This window comes from Heptranchias perlo, chromosome 27, assembly GCF_035084215.1.
Source record: "Heptranchias perlo isolate sHepPer1 chromosome 27, sHepPer1.hap1, whole genome shotgun sequence".
In the NCBI taxonomy this organism is placed as follows: domain Eukaryota; kingdom Metazoa; phylum Chordata; class Chondrichthyes; order Hexanchiformes; family Hexanchidae; genus Heptranchias; species Heptranchias perlo.
This window is the reverse complement of record NC_090351.1, coordinates 17,364,109-17,385,037: the sequence shown is the minus strand read 5'-3', so window position 1 is coordinate 17,385,037 and position 20,929 is coordinate 17,364,109. Positions and strand designations below refer to the sequence as shown.

The following is a 20,929-nucleotide window of genomic DNA, read 5'->3' as shown; positions in this document are numbered from 1 at the left end:
GGGTAAGATCGCACACTAGTTCTGCTGCCGAAGAGTCAGATGATGACTTAGATGGGCCAGGCTACAGAAGAAGGCTGATGGGCGTACACCACCAAATGCCTGATGTGCTGGAAAGCCTGCCAGAAAGCCTGCGCACTAATGTCAAGGGGCATGGAGAATTCCAGCTCCAACTTGGCACAGGGCTTTACGCAGAGCTTGAGCCCATCCTTTCCCACGTGGAATGGGTGGTCCCCTCCATCAACACATCAGTGGAATCCACCATTGTGCAGCATCTGATGACCGACGTCTCAGCTTCCATTGAAGCACAAACAGATGCCACCAAAGGCTTGCATGCTTCATTTAGAGCTCAGACTGCTGCTTTGGAAGCTCAGATTGCTGCTTTGGAAGCTCAGACTGCTGCGTTATAGGCTAAGACTGCTGCTATCGTGCCTCTGGGTACCACTGTGGAATGGGACTTTAGGGCATCACAGTAGTCCAGCAATCTGTTCGCCAGCAGATCACTAGGATTACTGAGGCGCTGCCCCGTGCACACGAACAACAGGCACTAAGGGAATGCATAAGGTTGAATAGTGTAATGTTGTATACATGATATCACGCGTTGGTTTATAAATTTTATTTGATGTCGCAGTTGGTGGTGATTTTTATTTATGCGATGAGCTGCGGGAGGAAGCAATGTGTAATCATGAGGAGGATGATTTGATGGTCATGTGGGAGAGGAAAGGTGAGGATTGTAGGACTGTTGGTGACTTGGGAGGTGTCATTGAGGTTACTGATATCGCTCATGAATAAGGTGGGCACGCAGAGCTCTGGCAGACAGGGCGTGTGGACCTTGTTGCCACCTTGCCTCTTCCTCCACTTACCCCTCTGTCTCCTCCTCCTCCTCTCCTTCCTCCTCTTCCTCTGCCTCTGGCTCAGGGTCTTGCCTGATAGGCGGTGGCAAGGGCTGTCCTCTCATAAGGGCGAGGTTTTGCAGCATGCAACATACAATGACGAATCTTGACACCCACTCAGCTGAGTATTGCAGGGCTCTTGCACAACGGTCCAGGCAGCGGAAGCATTGCTTTGGGACGCCTACGTTGTGCTCGATGACGTTTCGTGTGGCCGCATGGCTCTCATTGTAGGCCTGCTCTGCACGTGTACGTGCATTCCTGACCTGAGTCATGAACCACCGCGTGACGGGATAGCCCTTGTCATCCAGTAGCCAGCCTTTGACTTGCCGTGCCAGTTGAAAGATAAGTGGGATATTGAACTGCCGCATAATGAAGGCGTCATGACTGCTGCCAGTGTAGCGGGCATTGACCTGCACCTGATGCGCTATGTGTGGTTGCACACCAGCTGCACATTGAGGGAGTGGAACCCATTTCTGTTCAAGAAGATGGCTGAATTTAGATGTGGAGCACGCATGGCAATATGCGTGCAGTCAATGGCACCCTGCACCATGAGGAAGCCTGCAAAGTGAGCAAACCCTTGTGCTTTCTCATTCTGCTGCTTTCCATCAAGAGGGAACATTGTGAATCCATTGTGCAGCTCGTACAGTGCCTCAGTGACCTCCCTTATGCAGCAGTGCACTTCAAACTGCGAGATGTTGCATGTTTCGGTGGATCGGACATGAAAATGGAGTTGAGGTCGAAGATCAGCCATGATCTTATTGAATGGCGGAACAGGCTCGAGGGGGCCAAATGGCCTACTCCTGCTCCTATTTCTTATGTTCCTATGTTCCTTTGTTATATCACCAGCAGCAGCCTAAAAGGGTCAAGAGCCGTAAAATTTCAGCGTCACGGTTACCTTCACAGCCAAAGGCAATGCTGTCCTTGCCCTGCTCGGAGGCTGCAGTTGTGGCTGCAGCAGTTGACATATCTCCGTCACGACCTCTTTCATGAAACGCAGCCGTCGGATACACTGATCTTCACTCAGGTTGAGGTAAGAGGATTGGTTCCTGAAGGCCCTCATCGGATATGGCCTCCTGCTCAGTGCCCTGTGCCTCCTCCTCCTCCCTCTCCTCATAACTTGACCTGCTCTGCGTGGCCTCTCTGCATCTTCCAGTCGTGTTCAATGCCCAGCGTGAGCCCAAGCAAGCCATCCATGGTTGGCAAAACCTTGTTCAGCACACTGTTTTAAATGCCACCAACAATAATGCAGGACCTACCAGATCGCTTTCTATATAATATTGCAACTTTCTCCAAGTATGGGAAGCTTCAACAAACAAATACAATTGTACCAGCAGCCAGAAGCAATAATCCAGCAACTATTCTGCAACACCTGCATGATCCCTTTAAATAGTGCTGGTGGGGAAGTCCTCCAGGCTGCCTATGACCTGTTCAGCTGTGCGTAGTTAAGACAGTACATTAGCTGGAGCGTTAAGTTCCAAAATTGCATCTGTCCCTTTAAATCAGCGTTGCACACTGACCTACCACCTATTCTCCCTACTTTACATGGTGCTGGCTTTCGTTATCTGCACGTGTGCAAACGCCTTTCCCAAGATGCTGCTGGGTGCACATCACGCTAGAAACATGCACGTGCATTCCGGACGCCATTTTGGGTCCTTAAGAGGCCGTGTAGTGCCTATAAAATGGGCGCTATGTGGCCCAATTTATAGCCCATAATGTCGGATCATGAGAGTCCAGCTCTCAGCTGTAATCCTAGTTCGGACCCAGAAACAACCACAACAGACCCACAGTATCTTTTAGGACAACACTTACTCATTTTGTCTCAACAGATTTATTAATCAAAGCTAATTTACTTGGTTAGCATGAATATCATAATTATGGCATGACAAAAAAGTCATCCTGTTACAAGTACAGAGCACAAGCATTTGTTCTCACAGTTGGTAACTAGCCTTAAGTAATACGATTTTGCAAATATCAAAAACAATTGCTTTAGATGATATAAAATGTAATTATACGTCACAACAGTCCATCATGCACCACAGCAACTGTGCTTTATAACATAACCAATGGAACTATGCAACTGGGCCACTTTGTGGTTTTCACAACACGTACACTAAGCAGTAATGAATCAGTTTTCTTTCGGAATTTAATATTCGGACTGTAACATTTTCCACAGTTAAAAATATATTTCATCTCTAAATAGTGATCATTTAATTTTCAATGGATATATTCCAGCTGGTGTTTTAATGTATGTAGATGTATATAAATTGTCTTTTACACCTCGCTGAGGCATGTATTTTGTGAATGGAAATTTAAGGTATAGAAACTGGGATTATAGCCCTAACAATAAAAAGGTAAAATAATGTTAAAATTAATGAATCAGTGTTCAATTTCAGCTTTACAGATACAGTGGAAAGAAAGAACGGATTAAACATCTGAAATGAGTATAAATGGAGTTTATTGTATAATACATATGGGAAAACATCAAACTCATATTTCCACAGCTAGGATATCAGTGACATCACAAAGCAGCTACAGCTCATTTTCATAGACTATAAAAAAGCTTTCAGCAGTTAAAAAACATGTGTCACAATTAGAATAAATCATAACCAGACATACAGTAACAGACACATCTTCACATAATCCTTTCATCTTTGTCACTCTTCAATCAAGCCTCATTTATTCAGAGGTTCGTTGTATCGTGTGATTGATAGTGGCACATGCTCTGGGCAATCAGCTTAGCCATTTTAACCATTATATGTCTGGTTTTATTGCGTGTTCCTCGTGAATACTTTCTTGAAACTTGCAGTTTCCATCATATGCTATCACATCTGCAACACGTGGGATTTTGGCTCATTACATAGGCTAAATATTGTAAACTAGAATTCAGCATGTACAAAGCTCAAATGATTGCTGTTCTTTGTAATTGTGGTAAATTGTTATTTTTTTCTGCAGAACCGCTAGCTCTAAAATTACAATAATAAGGCATTCTTTGCAAAACATTCTTTACAAATTGTTAGAAGTGTTCAAACGCCTCCAGTTATCAGCTCAGTCCACATTATAGCATAATACACTGCAGTAATACTGAAATAGCTCCCCCACCAGCAGGTAAGATGTATAACTATGGTTTGTAGTGATGAATTTTTTAACCTTTGTAAAATCTTGATTATACTAGCAGATTGTATTCACTACAAAGAAACAGCAGGCATGAAGAACCTCAGCAGCTTTGAATTGCAAAGAAAGAAATATCGCTGTGACAGTTAAGAATATAACAAGAGTTTTCATTGTTAAAGATATTAAAATGTTGAAAGACATGAAAACTACAATAGTCAACTTAGGGTGCTCTCTAGAAGATTCTACAGATAAGGAATTGGACTATGAACGATACGCGTTGATTGATGACGTTAGTACATTTGATGTTGAGACTACAGGATGGTTTGACAGATGTTGATGGAACTCATTTCTCCCTAATTTCACAGGACTCGATGCCTCCACAATTTGCTTATTTCCATCGGCCTGCTACTTTCCCTTTGCCACGGACTCCTTTTGAACTAAAGTGGGCAAATAATGACTGGTTATTGCTGCATTTTTTCACTTAAAATTACATAGAATTTATAGCACAAGAAAGGTCATTCAGCTCAACTGGTCTATGCCAGTGTTAATGCTCCAGACAAGCCTCCTCCCACTTCTCTTCATCTCACCCTATCAGCATAGCCTTCTATTCCTTTCTCCCTCATGTACTTATCTAGCTTCCCTTTAAATGCATCAATGCTATTCGTCTGGAGGCATTGACATTTCAATCAATCATTCAGTAAGAGGCTCACGGCAGAGAAAGTAAGAGAGTGAAAAGTCGCAAATATGATGAAAATGGGGGAAAGCTAATAATAAATTAGAAATCTGAGAAGAATATTCCACTACTGATAATGTGAAGAATCAGAATTTATACACCAAATTAATGCATAGCTACAAACAAAATTAGATGAAGCAATCAGGATAAATGTCAATCAATTACTATTAGCTGAAAGACTATTTGGATGGACTATTAGATAAACTCTAAAGTCATTTGGCGTAATTTGAAACAGCATGGAACAGGTGAAAGAAAAGCAAAAAACTATTACAAGCCCAGAAACTGTGATGAAATTAGTCTAATAAGTTAAATGGAGGGGTTCATTACTGACCTGGTGAAGGTAACATTATGAATGTTAAATACTTACACCTTCTGGTGATCACTGACTCGATTCCGAAGTACATTAATCTGTAAAACAATAAGGAATTAAGAGTTTTAGTCTAATAGCGCAAGTAAGGGAGAAACCCTGGATGGGTGAGATACACTGGATTTAATTGAATAAGGATGAAAGCAACTGTCCTAATTCCAGGAGCTTTCTGTGTTACGGTTGATCATCACTAATTAACATTATGCTCAATGAAGAGCACAGTGTAGAAAGTATTTTGAAAATGAAGCCTAGGCTATCATCCGAGTTGGTACTTCCACTGGAAGTGTATGTAACGAGGACTGCTAGCCGCCAGTGGCACTTCGCTGCAACCCCCTGTATTTTCCTTCCTCTAGTTCATTACCATATCAGTGTAGGCTCCCAGCATTATTACCTATTGAGAGCTCACTAGGGATGAAACTGGTGCTGCTGCAGTGTTTAAATGGTTGCAGCAGCTTAAAGGGAAAGGCCAGTGACTTCAAAACTGGGAGCAGCAACATAGTGAAACCAAAAGAAGCACCACAAATATGCCCCAAAACAGGAGGAAAATTTGGGGTATATAAGGGAAAATAACTGAAAGGCTTATTCATTCCTGCCTGGAGTGTGCACAGTGAAATACAGGAATGCTTTAATTTTTTTATCTGTCGCTGGAAGAGAAAGGAAAATATATCAGATTAATCTTACAGCATAACAGTAGTTTTGTGAAAGAAAATCCACAGATTTGATAAGGGTCTGAATATCGCATCCGTTCCCATGGGATCTCAAAACGAAGATAACAGCTAACACATTTAACTAAGGGAGCCATGCTATACTCACTACTCACACTATTAAAGGTCAAATAAATGTACTTTATCTTGGCACTTGCATTAACCCTAATCTACAACTGTCAGAAGTATTTATATTATCTATGCACTTATAATTTCCACTAACTGTTAGGCTTTCAAGTATTCCTGATTGGTGTTTAAGTGAAAATGCTGCTTCAGTTGTATGAAGTGACTGGCATACATAGAACTGCAAAGGCCCTCTTGATGACAGTGAGAAAATAAGGAAATAACAGAATTTCCTCTTGTTGGCACAACCCGGAAATTAGACCCGAAATGCACTCGAATCTGGACCCATTTTGCCGATGTCAAATTATGCCCAAGTATTGTCCCCATCTCATTAGAATACGCCTGAACTTAAAATGGGCAGAAATCAGCGTAAACAATTGGGGAGCAAGGAAAGAACACCATTTCTTCTTTAAGTATGAAAAGGGGACTTGTTTTATAAATTGATAAGGAATACATCAGCCTCAATACATTAAGCCTCAGGCTTAAATCCATAATTTTTCACAAAATGGCACAAAATCACCAACATCATTCAGAACCCAAAAGGATGGTTAATGGTTGGAATGGAAAAAAATCAAACTGTTGCTTCTATTATTATTTTTATTGATAAGTTAAGAAAGGGCCAAGACCACAGTATAGCCCACCACTAAGATTTTAAAAAAGGGAAAGAGAAGACATGGGAAATCAGGAAGTAGAGATTAGATGATGTTATAAAGTTTTGAAGATATTAAGAGGAAGGAAAATAATTAGAGAGGGAGGAAGTCCTCAGTTTTGAAGTCCTGAGAAAGGATGGCATGGCTTAGAATAGGAGATTTTGATGATCCTTATTTTAACACAATGAAGATGCAGGGAGACAGAAGCGTTTATAGGAATAGCATATTTGCAATTTAGAAGGAAGCTTAGAGGAGCGCCAATCATCAAAGTTTTATAAATAACATTTCGAGAGAGAAAAATTGGCGGTTAAAGTTAAGAGAGAAATTGCCAATCTTGTAACCTATCCAAGAATACAAGAATGTGTTAGTGGACTCTCCCCAGTTATGGAAGTACTATTAAAGTCTTAGATAGACTTGTTTTTTTATGAAGATATAAGAGATGGTAATTGTGGTTTTTTTTTGGGGGGAGAGGGTGGAAGCTGAGGTTAAGTCACATTGTTGAAACAAAACAGAGAAAGTTTTATTCTGCATGTGGGATATGCAATACATGACTGGCAAGTGAAAAAATGCTCTATTCCCCAGCACTGAATCTCACATCTTGATGTTCATACAATTTATCAAAAAATGAAATGTAATGATGACCATATGTAACTGGTGAAATGAAATATAAAAATCCTAAACTAATAGAAATATTCACATTTCTACATACCTCATATTTCTGTCGTTTCATTTTATCCTGTAGGTCAAATTTTTCTGCTTCCAATTGGTACATCCACTGCCACAGCTCCTTGGCTTTCTCCCTATTCACACAATAATATAAACTTTGTTCAATGCCTGAAATATTGACCCAAAGCTTATCAAAGTCCTTCATGAAAATACTTCTAAGTTATCTATGACATGGAAAACAGATGAGTTCAAAGTTATACATATATAGCTTTGAGCCAATTGGCCAGCTTTTGTGCTGTACCATACGATGAAACTATGATGTTTGATAGCTATGGTTATCAGTTAAATGCCATGGACCTGAAATTCTATGGTTTCTATTGTTCTACTACAGTCCCCCCATTATAATTCTGGCGGGAGACTGGAGAAATCATCAGGGAAATGGGATAAACGGTTGAAAACTGCCATTAGTGCTGCTTCCCTGGAGATTCTGCCAGCCTCCCTCTGGATTTACAACAGGAGAGCAGTAGAATCCCCCCGGAATTTCAGGGCCGTGGTATTTAACTGACAACCATAGGCTATATACGAACAATTGATTCTGAGTCCCAAGCTGAGTCGGCAATCACACTTGGGCTTCCCAGATGTTGGGTTCAGCAGTTCACCACATTATTTAGGAAAGGAACTTGTTTAAGAAAGTCTGTTTCTGCATAACTCAAGTATTCCTGCTGATAGGTTAACGCAAGAGCAGCATCTCTGAACAGCATCTATAGAGTGGATTGTCTTGTCTCCCAATCAAGGATGGCAAGAATGCAGTCTCAGGGAAGGGAACATGGAACATTAATGGGCAAATAAACAATAAAGTACTTTTCTCCTTACTTCAGTTTATCCTCATTCAGATCGTCGATGTCTAGGTTTTTGCGTCTGTCTGTCAGGATCTTCTTTTTCTTTTCCCTTTCGGTTTGTTTCTTCCCACCTTTGCGACTGTCAGTCTAATAGAAATCAAGTTGTTAGCTTGACACTACCCCATAATTCATTGCTGTAGTTTAATCAAATTGGAGAATTGAAAAATACATATTTTTAATTCTTTCTTTGGCTTTTTTGAAAGCCTGATAATTTGCAACCTGGCTCCAATAACTGAATGCTGTGAATGGGGGATTCATGCTTCCATTAGTGGTTCTGTTATTAAAGGTAGCAAGGTGGAGTTGAACCATATAGACCAGGTTTGATGTCTGGTCTAAGTAGAAGGGACTCTATAAATTGGCCTGAGGTAGGGTGGAAGCAATATTAATCAATCATTCAGGGTGCCCATCAGGGTTGCTATCAAGCATGGACATCAGCTCAGAAGATGATTTGACTTGGCTGTGATAAAGCCTATGGTGAAAAAAAACCAGCTGACGCTTACTGTCTAGGCTCACATATGAAGAATGGCCAATTGGCTTGAGGTACTGTAAATGGTCATTGCCTAAGGATCCTTGAGACAATATCTTCAGGAGAGGAGGGGAGAAAATTGTAGAAACTAGGAAAGTAAAAGGACCCATGTAAGGGAACAGTCATGCCGATAGACACAAGTATATTATGCCAAAGGTCACATAACTGGTTATGTTATGGTAATTACCCACTCTCTACTGTTCTCTATTTAAATAGTATTTAAGCTACGTTTTTTCAAATCTCTTTTCTAAACTGTAACTTGTGTGCAAGTTTCTGCCAATGTTGCTCTTGGGCTAGTTGCTAGGAGATTTCCAAAAGAGGCCTGATATGGATTTTTTTCAAACAATTCTCATTAGTCTTCATGTAACATATATCCAATCATACAATAATTGTTTTGGAGGATAAATAATTGTGAGTGAAGGTCATTTTTTTCATTAGTTGTGTGCTTGTGACAGTTCTGAAGAGTCTACCAGTAGTTTAATGGATCCACAAACTGAATGTAAATTACTCTAATACTAATAAACTCAACACATAATGTGTAAACCGACTTAGTTAATCAAGTAGGGTCTGCTTAATGAACCCACTCCTTAGCAAACAATATATTCTCTTCATCCAATCATTCCTGTTGCCACTAATTGGAACTAACATGTCCTGCGGTGTTCAAGAATTGAAGCCATTGACCCATATCTGACTATAGCTTTGTATTTGCTCATAGCAGGCTGTAAAAACTACTCCTGCTGCTTCCTGGACTGGGTTGGTTAATTGTCAACAGGAAATGTAACAGGAAATTATGCACAATCATGTTAGCAATCTTTTATCTATTTATGAAAACCTTAATCAGCACTTAGAATTGTGGTACTTGATTAAAAATATGGGAACGAAATTCAGTTTAAATTGTTCATATTTAGTAATTCAATAATGGAGGATTGAACCCATAAAGGAGCAACCCCCTAATTTAATAAGTTAATATAAATCAACTGACTTTTTTCACTAGAGTATTTGATGAATGGACCAACATCTGCACAAATATGCTGTTCAAAAAATATTCCTATCCAGAATGTACTCATTAACCCTACATATATGTCGACATCCCTTTGTGTATCTTTAGTCAGCTGTTAAATAATTATATATTGCCTAATACATCTCATTTTATATCCCATATCCCCATATTGTCTTCTCTTTCATTCATGTAGAATAAGCAAGCACATGCTGCATTTCAGATTGGTGTTATGCAGATGAAATATACAAAATGTCCAGGAAGCTGGATCAACCATAAGCATTAGATTGTGCTTGACAGATTAACTAAAGAATTACAGAGAGCACTGGGTTCCTGAGGAGTGAGTGGATTGCATTCTTCACGTCATTATTTGAGCTATTTTCCAATATCCCAGTGCTCCAAAGTCATTCTACACAAAGTAGATATATAAGTTTCCAATGAAGTTTGCGGGTAATAATCATGACCACTTGTGGTCCAAAGTAGGCCTCAATGTTAATTTTAAGTGCATGGTCTTTGAGCAAGTCCTGAATAAGTTTTACCTGCTCAAATAGCTGATTTACCTTCCCAGATTAATATTTTTAATTTTTACCATAAAATCGTATGGCAGGGATCAAACATTACCTCTCATTATAGTATCTTTAAGGTGCAATGCTACATATATCTAAATGGCATATTAACAGGAGGTCACATCTGAGGTCCGAGTTCCCTGCCAGTTGCTTAGTGCCCCCACCTCCTCCCAGGGGTTGTCTCCTCCCTCCCTTTAAGGGCTTACTCCTGGCTGGGATCGGTGGAGGAGCTGTTGGATCCCCTTCCTCTACCACACACCCAGACTGTCGAGCTGCCTTTCAGTGCTCACTGAACGCAAGCAGCTCGCTGAAAGTATTGTAATGAAGCCCAACCGTGAAAATGGTTCAAGCATCTCGCTGGTGCCATTGAGCGGACAGTAATATCATTCTGCCCAATGCCTGCCCAATGTGCAGCCAAATTGAAAACCGTCCCCACTGTGTCAGAGGTCAGATTTTGTCTGATCTGGCGACCAACCTGACCTGTGAAATACAACAAAAACAAAGTCCAAGGCTCACTGCCTATGTGTTGAAAATTTGAAGTTCTAGCTTTTTACATAGAACGTGCGGCACAGAAACAGGCCATTCGGCCCAACTAGTCCATGTTAGTGTTTATGCTCCGCACGAGCCTCCTCCCACCCCTCTTCATCTAACACTATCAACATAACCTTCTATTCCTTTCTCCCTCATGTGTTTATCCGGCTTCCCCTTCAACGCATCTATGTTATTCGCCTTGTGGTAGCGAGTTCCACATTCTAACAGACATCAATTATTCTGGATCGGTTTAGAATGAATCACCTCTGCAGAACAAACCTATTTTTGTAGGATTTTAATCAAGTATTTTATGTTCATGTTTCAACTGCTACATGTAAGACTTATCCAACGATAACTGTTTAATCAAGTGACAATAAGAATAGCTGACCTTTTAAAAGACAAATGTGTCCATCTGAATATGTCCGAACTTAAGAGACACTAATAAAAAGATTTATTTAGGCAAACCAAGAAATTTTTGAATCAGTCGTTTAAGTAATGAGCTAAAATTAATTGTTACCTTCTGCATGTAGCCTCCAAAGTGCAAGGACATGTTCGACAAAGCTTTTTTCTTTTTAGCTTCTTCCTCTAACCTCTTTCTTGATTCTTCCTCTTCTTTCCTGGCCCTTTCCTCCTATCATAATATAAGCAGACAAATATCAGTTCCTTCTGCAGTTCTTTAAATGTATAATGAAGATGTTTCTACGGTCATTACTTACTGCAATCCTTGATTGACGTTCCTTCTCTTTCTCAGCGTGAATCCTATGCTGTTCTGCTCTTTCTGATCTACGATGGTCCTGTCATTGAAGAAAATGTGAATTTAATCAGAAAACTTAGTATGTGCCTCTCACTCGACTTGAAGGGATTGATGCACAAGGATTGTGCTAGAACTAAAATACAAATACTGTAAAAGTATAGGATAAAGGGATCACTGATTTCAGATCCCATTAGGGACATAGGCCATCACCATGCCAGTCTTTGTAGATGAATGTAAAACCAGTTCTGGATACCAGTTCAGTCAGATGGGGTGCAAGAAGGATGCAAGTGGTCCCACTGGGGAAGGGTGCAAGCCAGGTAAGTAGCCTGGACCCCCAAAGATCAAGGTCAGTTTTATGTTGTGACATTTTTAGTATCAGTCCCCCTGGTTAGAGGCCAAAGGGAGCAGTGTAAAGGTTTCTATGGGGGTGATCAAGCACCACCCCTTGCCGGATGGCAAGTGGGCACTAGAATTTCCAGCAGCGAGGGACTGGTAAATGCTTGAATTGTGACCGTGCATACTCTGGCAGGGTCAGAGCTGGTGGTCACTGGCAGGTGGGATTCTGGCGTAACTATGGATTTTTGGGCCCCTCCTGTTTGAAATGTTCGATTGCTTGTCCACTGTCTTAAATGCTAAATTTTCTTTAAAATTTATCTGGGCTATAAATTCTATAACCACAAATCCTCTATTTTCCAATAATCACAATTTGAAATATTTAAATATACTAAAAGAACAGATTTGGTGGCAAATTTGAAGAAAATGGGGCAGTGAGACTAATTTTGAATTCTTCTCGCAAACACCCAGCCAAGACATAATACCCTCCTTCTGATTTAAATTGTTTTATGCCTTTAAATAATAAGGGGCCAAAAATCAGTGGCCCTTTCAACACACGCACGCTGTAAATCTGACAAAAGTGCAGCAGAAAGTCTGCAAATCAGGCCAGGACTCAGGTACACCAGGTATTGGCCTTGCACAGGCTTTGATGGCCATGTAAGGGGCAGATTCTTTGCCAACCCCAAACAAGGCCATCAGCAGAGGAGGAGCAACCAGTGGTGGGAACTATCAAAACAGGGAGTTCCTGTTTCCTTGGCCTCTCAGCAACTGGGTAGATCATTGGTGGCTGATACTGCAGGTGAAACCAGGAGTTATGGACTACAGAATGATGTTAGTGGAGCCCCCTGGGGTCCAGGATTGTCTGCAGCCCTGAAGCCTAGAGCTGAATTTTTTTCAAGTTGTGCCCTTTACAAAGGGGGATGAGGAGGCACTGGTGGCTGCTTTCCAAGGGAATCCCAATACCCCTCCAAACCCGGCATACTTCTGCCATAGTTTGCAACCTCCTTTGGTGACTGGACACCCCAATCATGCACCTGGTAGTACCAATCCCTGCCACTGGTATGCAAAGCAGCAAAATCCCCCACCCAACCGCAGAAAATCCATCAGAGTCAGCGGCAGAGGTTCCCAGATGGCACATCACAGAACTTACACCCGATACAATCTTCACAGAGTTTCAACTCAAAGTCTAAAAACTCACAATTCTTTCTTTCAAATCAATTAACTCCTCTTCTTCTTTCTTTCTGTTCTCAAAATGCACTACAATTAAGGTCTGCAATTCCAAAAGATCCTTCTCCATACGTTTCCGATGGATGTCCTACAAAATAGATGGTCATATGGATGAGCTGCATCACATTTGATTAACTCCCAAATCTTTGACACTAAAAGACCCATATGGTTCAGTCATTTATCCAGGGACTAGCTGAGTAATAGAGGAAGGTCCAGATTCATTCTTCAGTCTGTTCTGAGTTAGCTAGTCTCAGCCAGGGCTGCATTATATATGCCACAATTGGCCTCAGAACTCCATGTTAGCAAGGGAAAAACTCCTGCTGGGAGCTCGCATGCATGAACGCTGGGAAAGGAGAAAATCGGGCTTGGTTGTGATGCTCCCCACAGTTAAATAGCTCAGCCACACATAAGGGTGGTGGAAATCACAAACTGCACTTCCCAAGACTGTGGATGCTGGGTCAATTGAAATTTTTGTTAGGTAAGGGTATCAAGGGATATGGAGCAAAGGCATGTAAATGGAGTCGAGGTACAGTTCAGCCATGATCTGATTGAATGGTAGAACAAGCTCGAGGGGCTGAATGACCTGCTCCTGTTCCTATGAATAATGGCCACTTCCACGAGGTACAGGAGAGTGGTCGACACCCACAGAATGATAGCTTCAAAAGCAAATGTGAAATAATGGGTAAGAAAAAAGTCTTTAAAAATTAAATATAATGATAAGTTATATACTCAAAAAAAATGACATTGACAGTTTGGATGCTTACATCAAAGTCGACTCTTTCTCCATCAGGGATTTTAGGTGGCACAAGGTTGGGCATGAAGAGTCTACAAAATCAAAAAAGAGTTCAGCTGGATTACATCACATTTGTTATTCATATAGTCACAGATACTACTTGTTAAGAATATCACATTTTAAAAGGGACAGTATCTCTGCCAAGTGTTTAGATTTTTATGCTGGATATTTTGCTTGCGTTCAGCGCCTTACATCACTCCCATAGGCCCTCATTTCAATTGACCGTTACCTGCCCAAAAGGTAATGCCATATCACAGTAGGTACAGCATAGGAGGAGGCCTCTGCCGGCTCTTTGAAAGAGCTATCCAATTAGTCTCATTCCCCGGCTCTTTCCCCATAGCCCTGTAATTTTTTTCTCTTCAAATATTTCTCCAATTCCCTTTTGACAGTTACTATTGAATCTACTTCCAACACCTTCTCAGGCAGTGCGTTCCAGATCATTACAACTCGCTGTGTAAAAAAACGTTTCCTCATGTCACCTCTGGTTCTTTTGCCGATCACCTTAAATCTGTGTCCTTTGGTTACCGACCCGTCTGCCACTGGATACAGTTTCTCCTTATTAATTCTGTCAAAACCGTTCATGATTTTGAACCCCTTTATCAAATCTCCCCTTAACCATCTCTGTTCTAAGGAGAACAACCCCAGCTTCTCCAGTCTCTCCACATAACTGAAGTCCCTCATCTCTGGTACCATTCTAGTAAATCTCTTCTGCACTCTCTAAAGCCTTGACATCTTTCCTAAATTTTGATGCCCAGAATTGAACACAATACTCCAGCTGCGGCCTAACCAGTGTTTTATAACGGTTTAGCATAACTTCCTTGCTTTTGTACTCTATGCCTCTATTAATAAAGCCCAGGATCCCATATGCTGTTTTAACAGACTTCTCAACTTGTCCTGTCACCTTCAATGTTTTGTGTACATACACCCCCAATCTCTCTGTTCCTGCACCCCCTTTAAAATTTTACCATTTAGTTTATATTGCCTCTCTTCATTCTTCTGACTAATATGTATCACTTCACACTTCTCTATATTAAATTTCATCTGCCATGTGTCTGCCCATTTCACCCGTCTGTCTATGTCCTCCTGACGTCTGTTACTATCTTCCACATTCTTTATTACATTTCCGAGTTTCATGTCATCTGCAAACTTTGAAATTATACCCTCAATACCCAAATCCAGGTCATTAAAATATATCAAAAAGAGCACTGGTCCCAATACCGACCCTTGGGGAATACCATTATATACTTCTCTCCAGTCTGAAAAATAACCGCTTACCACTATTCTCTGCTTTCTGTCCCTTAGCCAATTTTGTATCCACTCTACCATTGTCCCTTTAATCCCATGGGCTTTAATTTTGCTTACAAGTCTATTATGTGGTACTTTATCAAATGCCTTTTGAAAGTCCATATACATAACATCAACCGTACTACCCTCGTCAACCCTGTCTGTTACTTCAACAAAGAACTTTATCAAGTTAGTCAAGCACGATTTTTCTTTTAGAAATTGTTGCTGACTTTCATTTATTAGCCCATACTTTTCCAAGTGCTAATTATTTTGTCCCAGATTATTGTCTCAAAATTTCCCCACCACAGACATTAGGCTGACTGGCCTGCAATTGCCAGGTTTATCCCTCTCCCTTTTTTGAACGTTTGCAATCCTCCAGTCCTCTGGCACCATCCGCATATCTAAGGAGGATTGGAAGATTATGGCCTGAATCTAGGCAATTTCTACCCTTATTTCCCTCAGTAGCCTAGGATGCATCCCATCTGGACCGGGTGTCTTTTCTACTTTGAGTACCGACAATATTTTAAGAACCACCTCCTTATCTATTTTTAGCCTATCCAATATCGCTACTACCTCCTCCTTTACTGCTACAAGGGCAGCATCCCCTTCTCTAGTGAAGACCGATGCAATGTATTCATTTAGTACCTCAGCCATGTACTCTGCCTCCATAAGAAGATCTCCTTTTTGACCCTAATTGGTTCCACCCTTTTACTATTTATATGTTTATAAAAGACTTTTGGGTTCCCTTTTATGTTAGCCGCTAATCTATTCTTATACAGTCTCTTTGCCCCTCTTATTTCCTTTTTTAGATCTCCTCTGTACTTTCTGTATTCAGCCTGGTTCTTTACTGTGTTATGGACTTTACATTTATCATAAGCCACCCTTTTCTGTTTCATTTTAATCTCTATATCTTTAGTCTTTCAGGGAGCTCTAGTTTTGGATGTTCTTGCTTTCCCCCTTGTGGGAATGTGTCTACTCTGTACCCGAACCATCTCTTCCTTGAAAGCCTCCCGTTGTTTAATTACTGTTTTGTCTACCAATTTTTGATTCCAATCCACCTGAGCAAGATCCCCTTTTAACTCACTGAAATTTGCCCTCCTTCAGTTAAGTATTTTCACATTTGATTGTTCCTTATCCTTTTCCATAACTATTCTAAACCTTAATGATATTATGATCACTGTTCCCCAAACGCTCCCCCACTGAAACATGCTCCAATTGCCCCATTTCATTCCCCAGAACTACATCTAGCACTGCCTCCTCCCTCATTGGGCTGGAAACACATTGTTCAAGAAAATTCACTTGTACACTTTTCATGAATTCCTTCCCCTCTTTGCCCTTTTGCACTGTTACTGTCCCAGTCTATATAGGGATAAATGAAGTCACCCATTATCACTACTCTATAGTTCTTGCATCTTTCTGTAATTTTCCTGCAAATTTGCTCCGCTATCTCCCTCCCACTATTTGGTGGCCTACAGTACACACCCAGTAGCATAATAGCTCCTCTTTTGTTCCTTATTTCTAACCAAATAGATTCTGTCTTTGACCCCTCAACTATATCATCCCTATCCAGTGTTATAATAGTTTCTTTGAACAATACTGTCACCCCCACCCCCCAAAAAAAAACTCCGTTCTTTCCTTTCCTATCTTTCCTAAATACCTAGTAGCCAGGAATATTAAGTAACAAGCCCAGAGATCAAACAGAAACTCTTGTTGCTGTATTTTGGCTACTGGAAATATCACATGCCCTCACATGATCTTTCTTCACTTCAGAAGGTTGTAACTTTGGTTAAAAACTGCCAAACAGAATTATTGAACAGCGAATACACACAGATTAAATTTACATTAATTACAGGTTAAACCATCTTTTTTCAGAAGGATAAAGAATCATGTCCGCTGTGTGAAATGGCAATGTTAACTGAACTGGAAACAGGGGTGGAATTTCCATGGGGGTTCGTCTCATCTCCCTCCATAACTTTGACGGAACATGGGCAGACACATCGGACCTTCTGGCCCCGACCACCGATCGCCCCCACTCTTGGCCCCAATCGCCGATCTCCCCGGCCCCAACCCCCGATCTGCAGCCCCCTCAATCCCCGGCCCTGCGATTCCCGGCCCCCGCGATCCCTGACTCCGGACTCAACCCTGGGCCTGACCCGATCCCAACCCTTGGCCCCAATTCAATCCCTGGATCCTGGTCCTGATCCTGAACCTGAACCCCGGACCCACTTACCTGATTTTTGCACTGTTCTTCACCGTCGGGCTCTGATCCATTACAGTAAGGCCTGAGGTCCAATACCTAGGGAACCTCGGGCCTCACCATTCAGAAGCAGGGAGTGTACTCTGTGCCCAAAAGTGTAGTCACTGTTGTAATGTAGGAAAACGCAGTAGCCAATGTGTGCACAGCAAGGACCCACAAAATGCAGTTAGATAACGACCAGATAATCCGTTTTTTTAGTGATGCTGGTTGTGGGAAAAATATTGGCCAGGTAATCGGGGGTGGATCTCCCATATTCTTCTTCAAATAGTGCCATGGGGTCTATTATGTCCACCTGGAAGGGCAGACTGGGCTTCGGTTTTACTTCTCATTCAAAAGACAGCTCATCCAATAGTGCAGCACTCCCTTCGTACTGCATTGAAATGTCAGCCTATATTATGTGCTCAAGTCTCTGGAGTGGGACTTGAACCTACAACCTACCAGCTCAGAAGTGAGAGTGCTACCATTGTGCCAAGGTTGACACCACAAGCTAAAATGGCTGCACAGAGTCATCGTACTGTCATTTGGTTTCATAAATGACTGAAAGAAATTAGTAAATAAATCTTTCAATATGGAACAACTGCTAAATAATTCAAGGCTGTACTTACTTTGGCTTAGGTTTTTCTTCTTAGATATGGAACATGAGGAGAAAATTAGATGAATGTTAGTAAAAGTTTTTTTAAATCAGAAAATAAACATGAATCTGGTCTGAATATTTACACTGACATGTTGGATGATAATCACTTTCAATGCATGCTATATTAAGAATCCCTATTGTAAAAGAATGCATTAATTGCTCACTTCCTTCTGCAACTTGTGAATAACGTCCAGAGCCTAGCACTGAGAGAAAAACTAAAGCAACACAAAATGTATCAAGAGTCTGCCCATCAGAACACTTTCTAAAGATCAAGTCAAGAGTGTTCTGTGTAGCGATCCATATCAGTTTATATCAGATCAGGTTGGTCAAGGTTTTGTGTCCAATTGGCTTTGATTGTCTTCACGTGATGCTACTATATACAGCACAGTTATGCTGCCACATGCTGTCCGGACGACAGCGTTCCTGTTCCCACCCCTGCCACTCTGCCAGTTTCCTTGCTGTTGCCTGTCAACCAGCCAGGCCAGACTGCGGCAGCCAATGCCGAGATGGTGCCGTCTGAAGCCGGGCCCTCCCGAGCTGGGCTGCTCGAGGTTGTCCTCCAAGGCCATCTGCGCACTCCTCCATTGATGGTCAGCAGCCTTCCACCACCCATGCTCCAGCCACTGGGGATACACCTCATAGGAGCACTAGGATGGGTAAAGGCACACGAATAACAGGCACTGGGGGAATACACAAGGGTGAATAGTCTTATTTTGTTTGTATAATTTCATGTATTAATTTATAAATGTGAATTTGAATTTGCATTTGGTGGTGGTTTTTATTTCAGCGAGGAGCTGAGGGAGGAAGCAATGTGTAGTCGTATGGAGGGCGATTTAATGGTCAAGTGGGAGAGGATAGGTGGGAAGTGTATGACTGTTGGTAACCTGGGAGATGTCGTTCACGTTACTGATATCGCTCACGGATCAGGTGAGCATGCAGAGCTCTGGTACACAGGGCACCCCCTCCGTCTCTTCCCCTCATCCTCAGCCTCGTCTACTTCCTGTTCCTCAGCCTCTTCCTTCTCTTCCTCTTCCTCTTCCTCCTCTTCCTCTGGCTCAGGATCTTGCCGGATAATTGGTGGCAAGGACTGTTCCCTCATAATGGCGGGGTTATGCAGCATGCAGCATACCATGACAATTCTCGACACCTGCTCAGCAGAGTACTGCAGGACTCCAACAGAATGGTCCAGGCAGCAGAAGCGTTGCTTTAGGATGCCTATGGTATGCTCAATGATGTTGCATGTGGCAGCATGACTGTTGTTGTAGGCCCGCTCTGCAAGTGTGTGTCCATTCCTGAGCGGAGTCATGAGCCAACACATGAGGGAATGGCCCTTGTCACCCATTAACCAGCCTTTCACTTGCTGAGCCGGTTCAAAGATAGCTGGCAGGTTGGATGCCGGATAGTGAAGGCATTGTGACTGCTCCTGGGGTAGCAGGCATTGACCTCCATAATGCACTGCGTGTGGTCACACACCAGCTGCACATTCAGGGAATGGAACCCCTTTCAGTTCATGAAGATGGCCGAGTTGACACATGGCAATATGCATGGAGTCAATGGCACCCTGCACCATGGGGAAGCCTGCAATGCAAGAAAACCCTCGTGTTTGCTCATTCTGCTTCTCTCTATCAAGAGTGAACATGATGAACCTGTTGAGTATCTCATATAGTGCCTCCGTGACCTCCCTTATGCAGCAGTGCACTGCACACTGTGAGATGTTGCACAGATCGGCAGCAGAGGCCTGAAAGGATCCAGAGCCATAGAAGTTCAGTGTCACGGTTACCTTCACAGTCACAGGCAATGCTGTCCTTGTCCTGCTCTGAAGCTGTAGTTGCGGCTGCAGCAGGTGACAGATCTCCATCATGCCTTCTTTGGTGAACCTTAACCGTCAGATGCACTGATCCTCGCTCATCTGGAGGTAAGAGTGGTATTCCCTGAAGGCCCTCATGGGGTATAGCCTCCTGCTCAGCTCCCTATGCCTCCTCCTCCTCCTCCCTCTCCTCGCAGCTTGACCTGCTCTGTGTGGCCTCTCTGCATGCTCCCAGTTGTGTTCTATGCCCAGCGGGAGCTCTAGCACACATGCCATGGTTCCCAGGAATCTTGTTTGAACAATGTTGCAAATTACACTAACCATAAAGCAGTACCTGCCAAACCACTCTCAAATATATTATAGCAACTCTCTGCAAGTATAGGAAGCTTCAACAAACACGTCCTATTCTACCAGCAGCCAGAATCAATAATCCAGCAACTAACCTGCAACACCTGCATGATCCCTTTAAATAGCACTAGCGGGGAGTCCTCCAGGCACTCTAAGACATGTTCAGGTGTTCATGGTTAAGACACTGTGTTGAGTTGAGCATTAAATGCCAAAATGGTGTCTATCACTTTAAATCAGCGTTGCACACTGATGTAACGCATATTCTCCCTACTTTACATGCTGCCAGTGTTTGTTACCTATGCAAGCGCGAAACCCTTTACCAAGATGTCGTCCGGCAGACATAACGCTAGAAACGTGCGCGCGCAATCCAGACACATTTTGGAACTTCAGGAGGCCGCGTAGCGCCTGAACAACGGATGCTACACGACCCAATTTATAGCACTTGTTCTCTTGCTGATAAGGTGAAATTAATTGTGATGCTGAATAGGCTGAAAATTTGCTAGATCCTCAGAGTGAAATCGCTAAACAGTTTGGTGTATCACAGCCTTATTTTAAAGATTTGTTGTACTGCACTGTAATGTGTATATTGTAATGAAACAAATGAAATAAATACACTTTCAGTTATCCATAACAACTGTGTGACTGTTTTTGCAGTATTGTAATTGGAATAAAGTTTTCATTCCATTGTTAGCTTCTTGCCAAACTTAATATAACAGTTAGAACAGATAA

At 42.0% G+C, this 20,929-nt stretch overlaps 1 protein-coding gene across 3 annotated transcripts in view; it reads right to left on the bottom strand.

The window, feature by feature from the left end:
• Window positions 1–3,328: 3,328 nt before the first annotated feature.
• Window positions 3,329–20,929, bottom strand: part of LOC137344437 (troponin T, cardiac muscle-like) — a 33,177-nt gene continuing 15,576 nt past the window's right edge. For 2 of the 3 annotated variants that reach the window (XM_068007403.1, XM_068007405.1), the window contains 9 exons: window positions 18,017–18,035; window positions 13,842–13,902; window positions 13,049–13,165; window positions 11,480–11,557; window positions 11,281–11,394; window positions 8,118–8,230; window positions 7,288–7,378; window positions 5,102–5,142; window positions 3,329–4,438 (listed from right to left, as the gene is read on the bottom strand). In XM_068007403.1, the coding sequence (XP_067863504.1) occupies window positions 4,390–4,438; window positions 5,102–5,142; window positions 7,288–7,378; window positions 8,118–8,230; window positions 11,281–11,394; window positions 11,480–11,557; window positions 13,049–13,165; window positions 13,842–13,895 (657 nt within the window). In that variant the 5' untranslated portion in view covers window positions 13,896–13,902; window positions 18,017–18,035 and the 3' untranslated portion in view covers window positions 3,329–4,389. The remainder of the gene's footprint in view (window positions 4,439–5,101; window positions 5,143–7,287; window positions 7,379–8,117; window positions 8,231–11,280; window positions 11,395–11,479; window positions 11,558–13,048; window positions 13,166–13,841; window positions 13,903–18,016; window positions 18,036–20,929) is intronic. The other variant, XM_068007404.1, reaches the window with a different exon arrangement.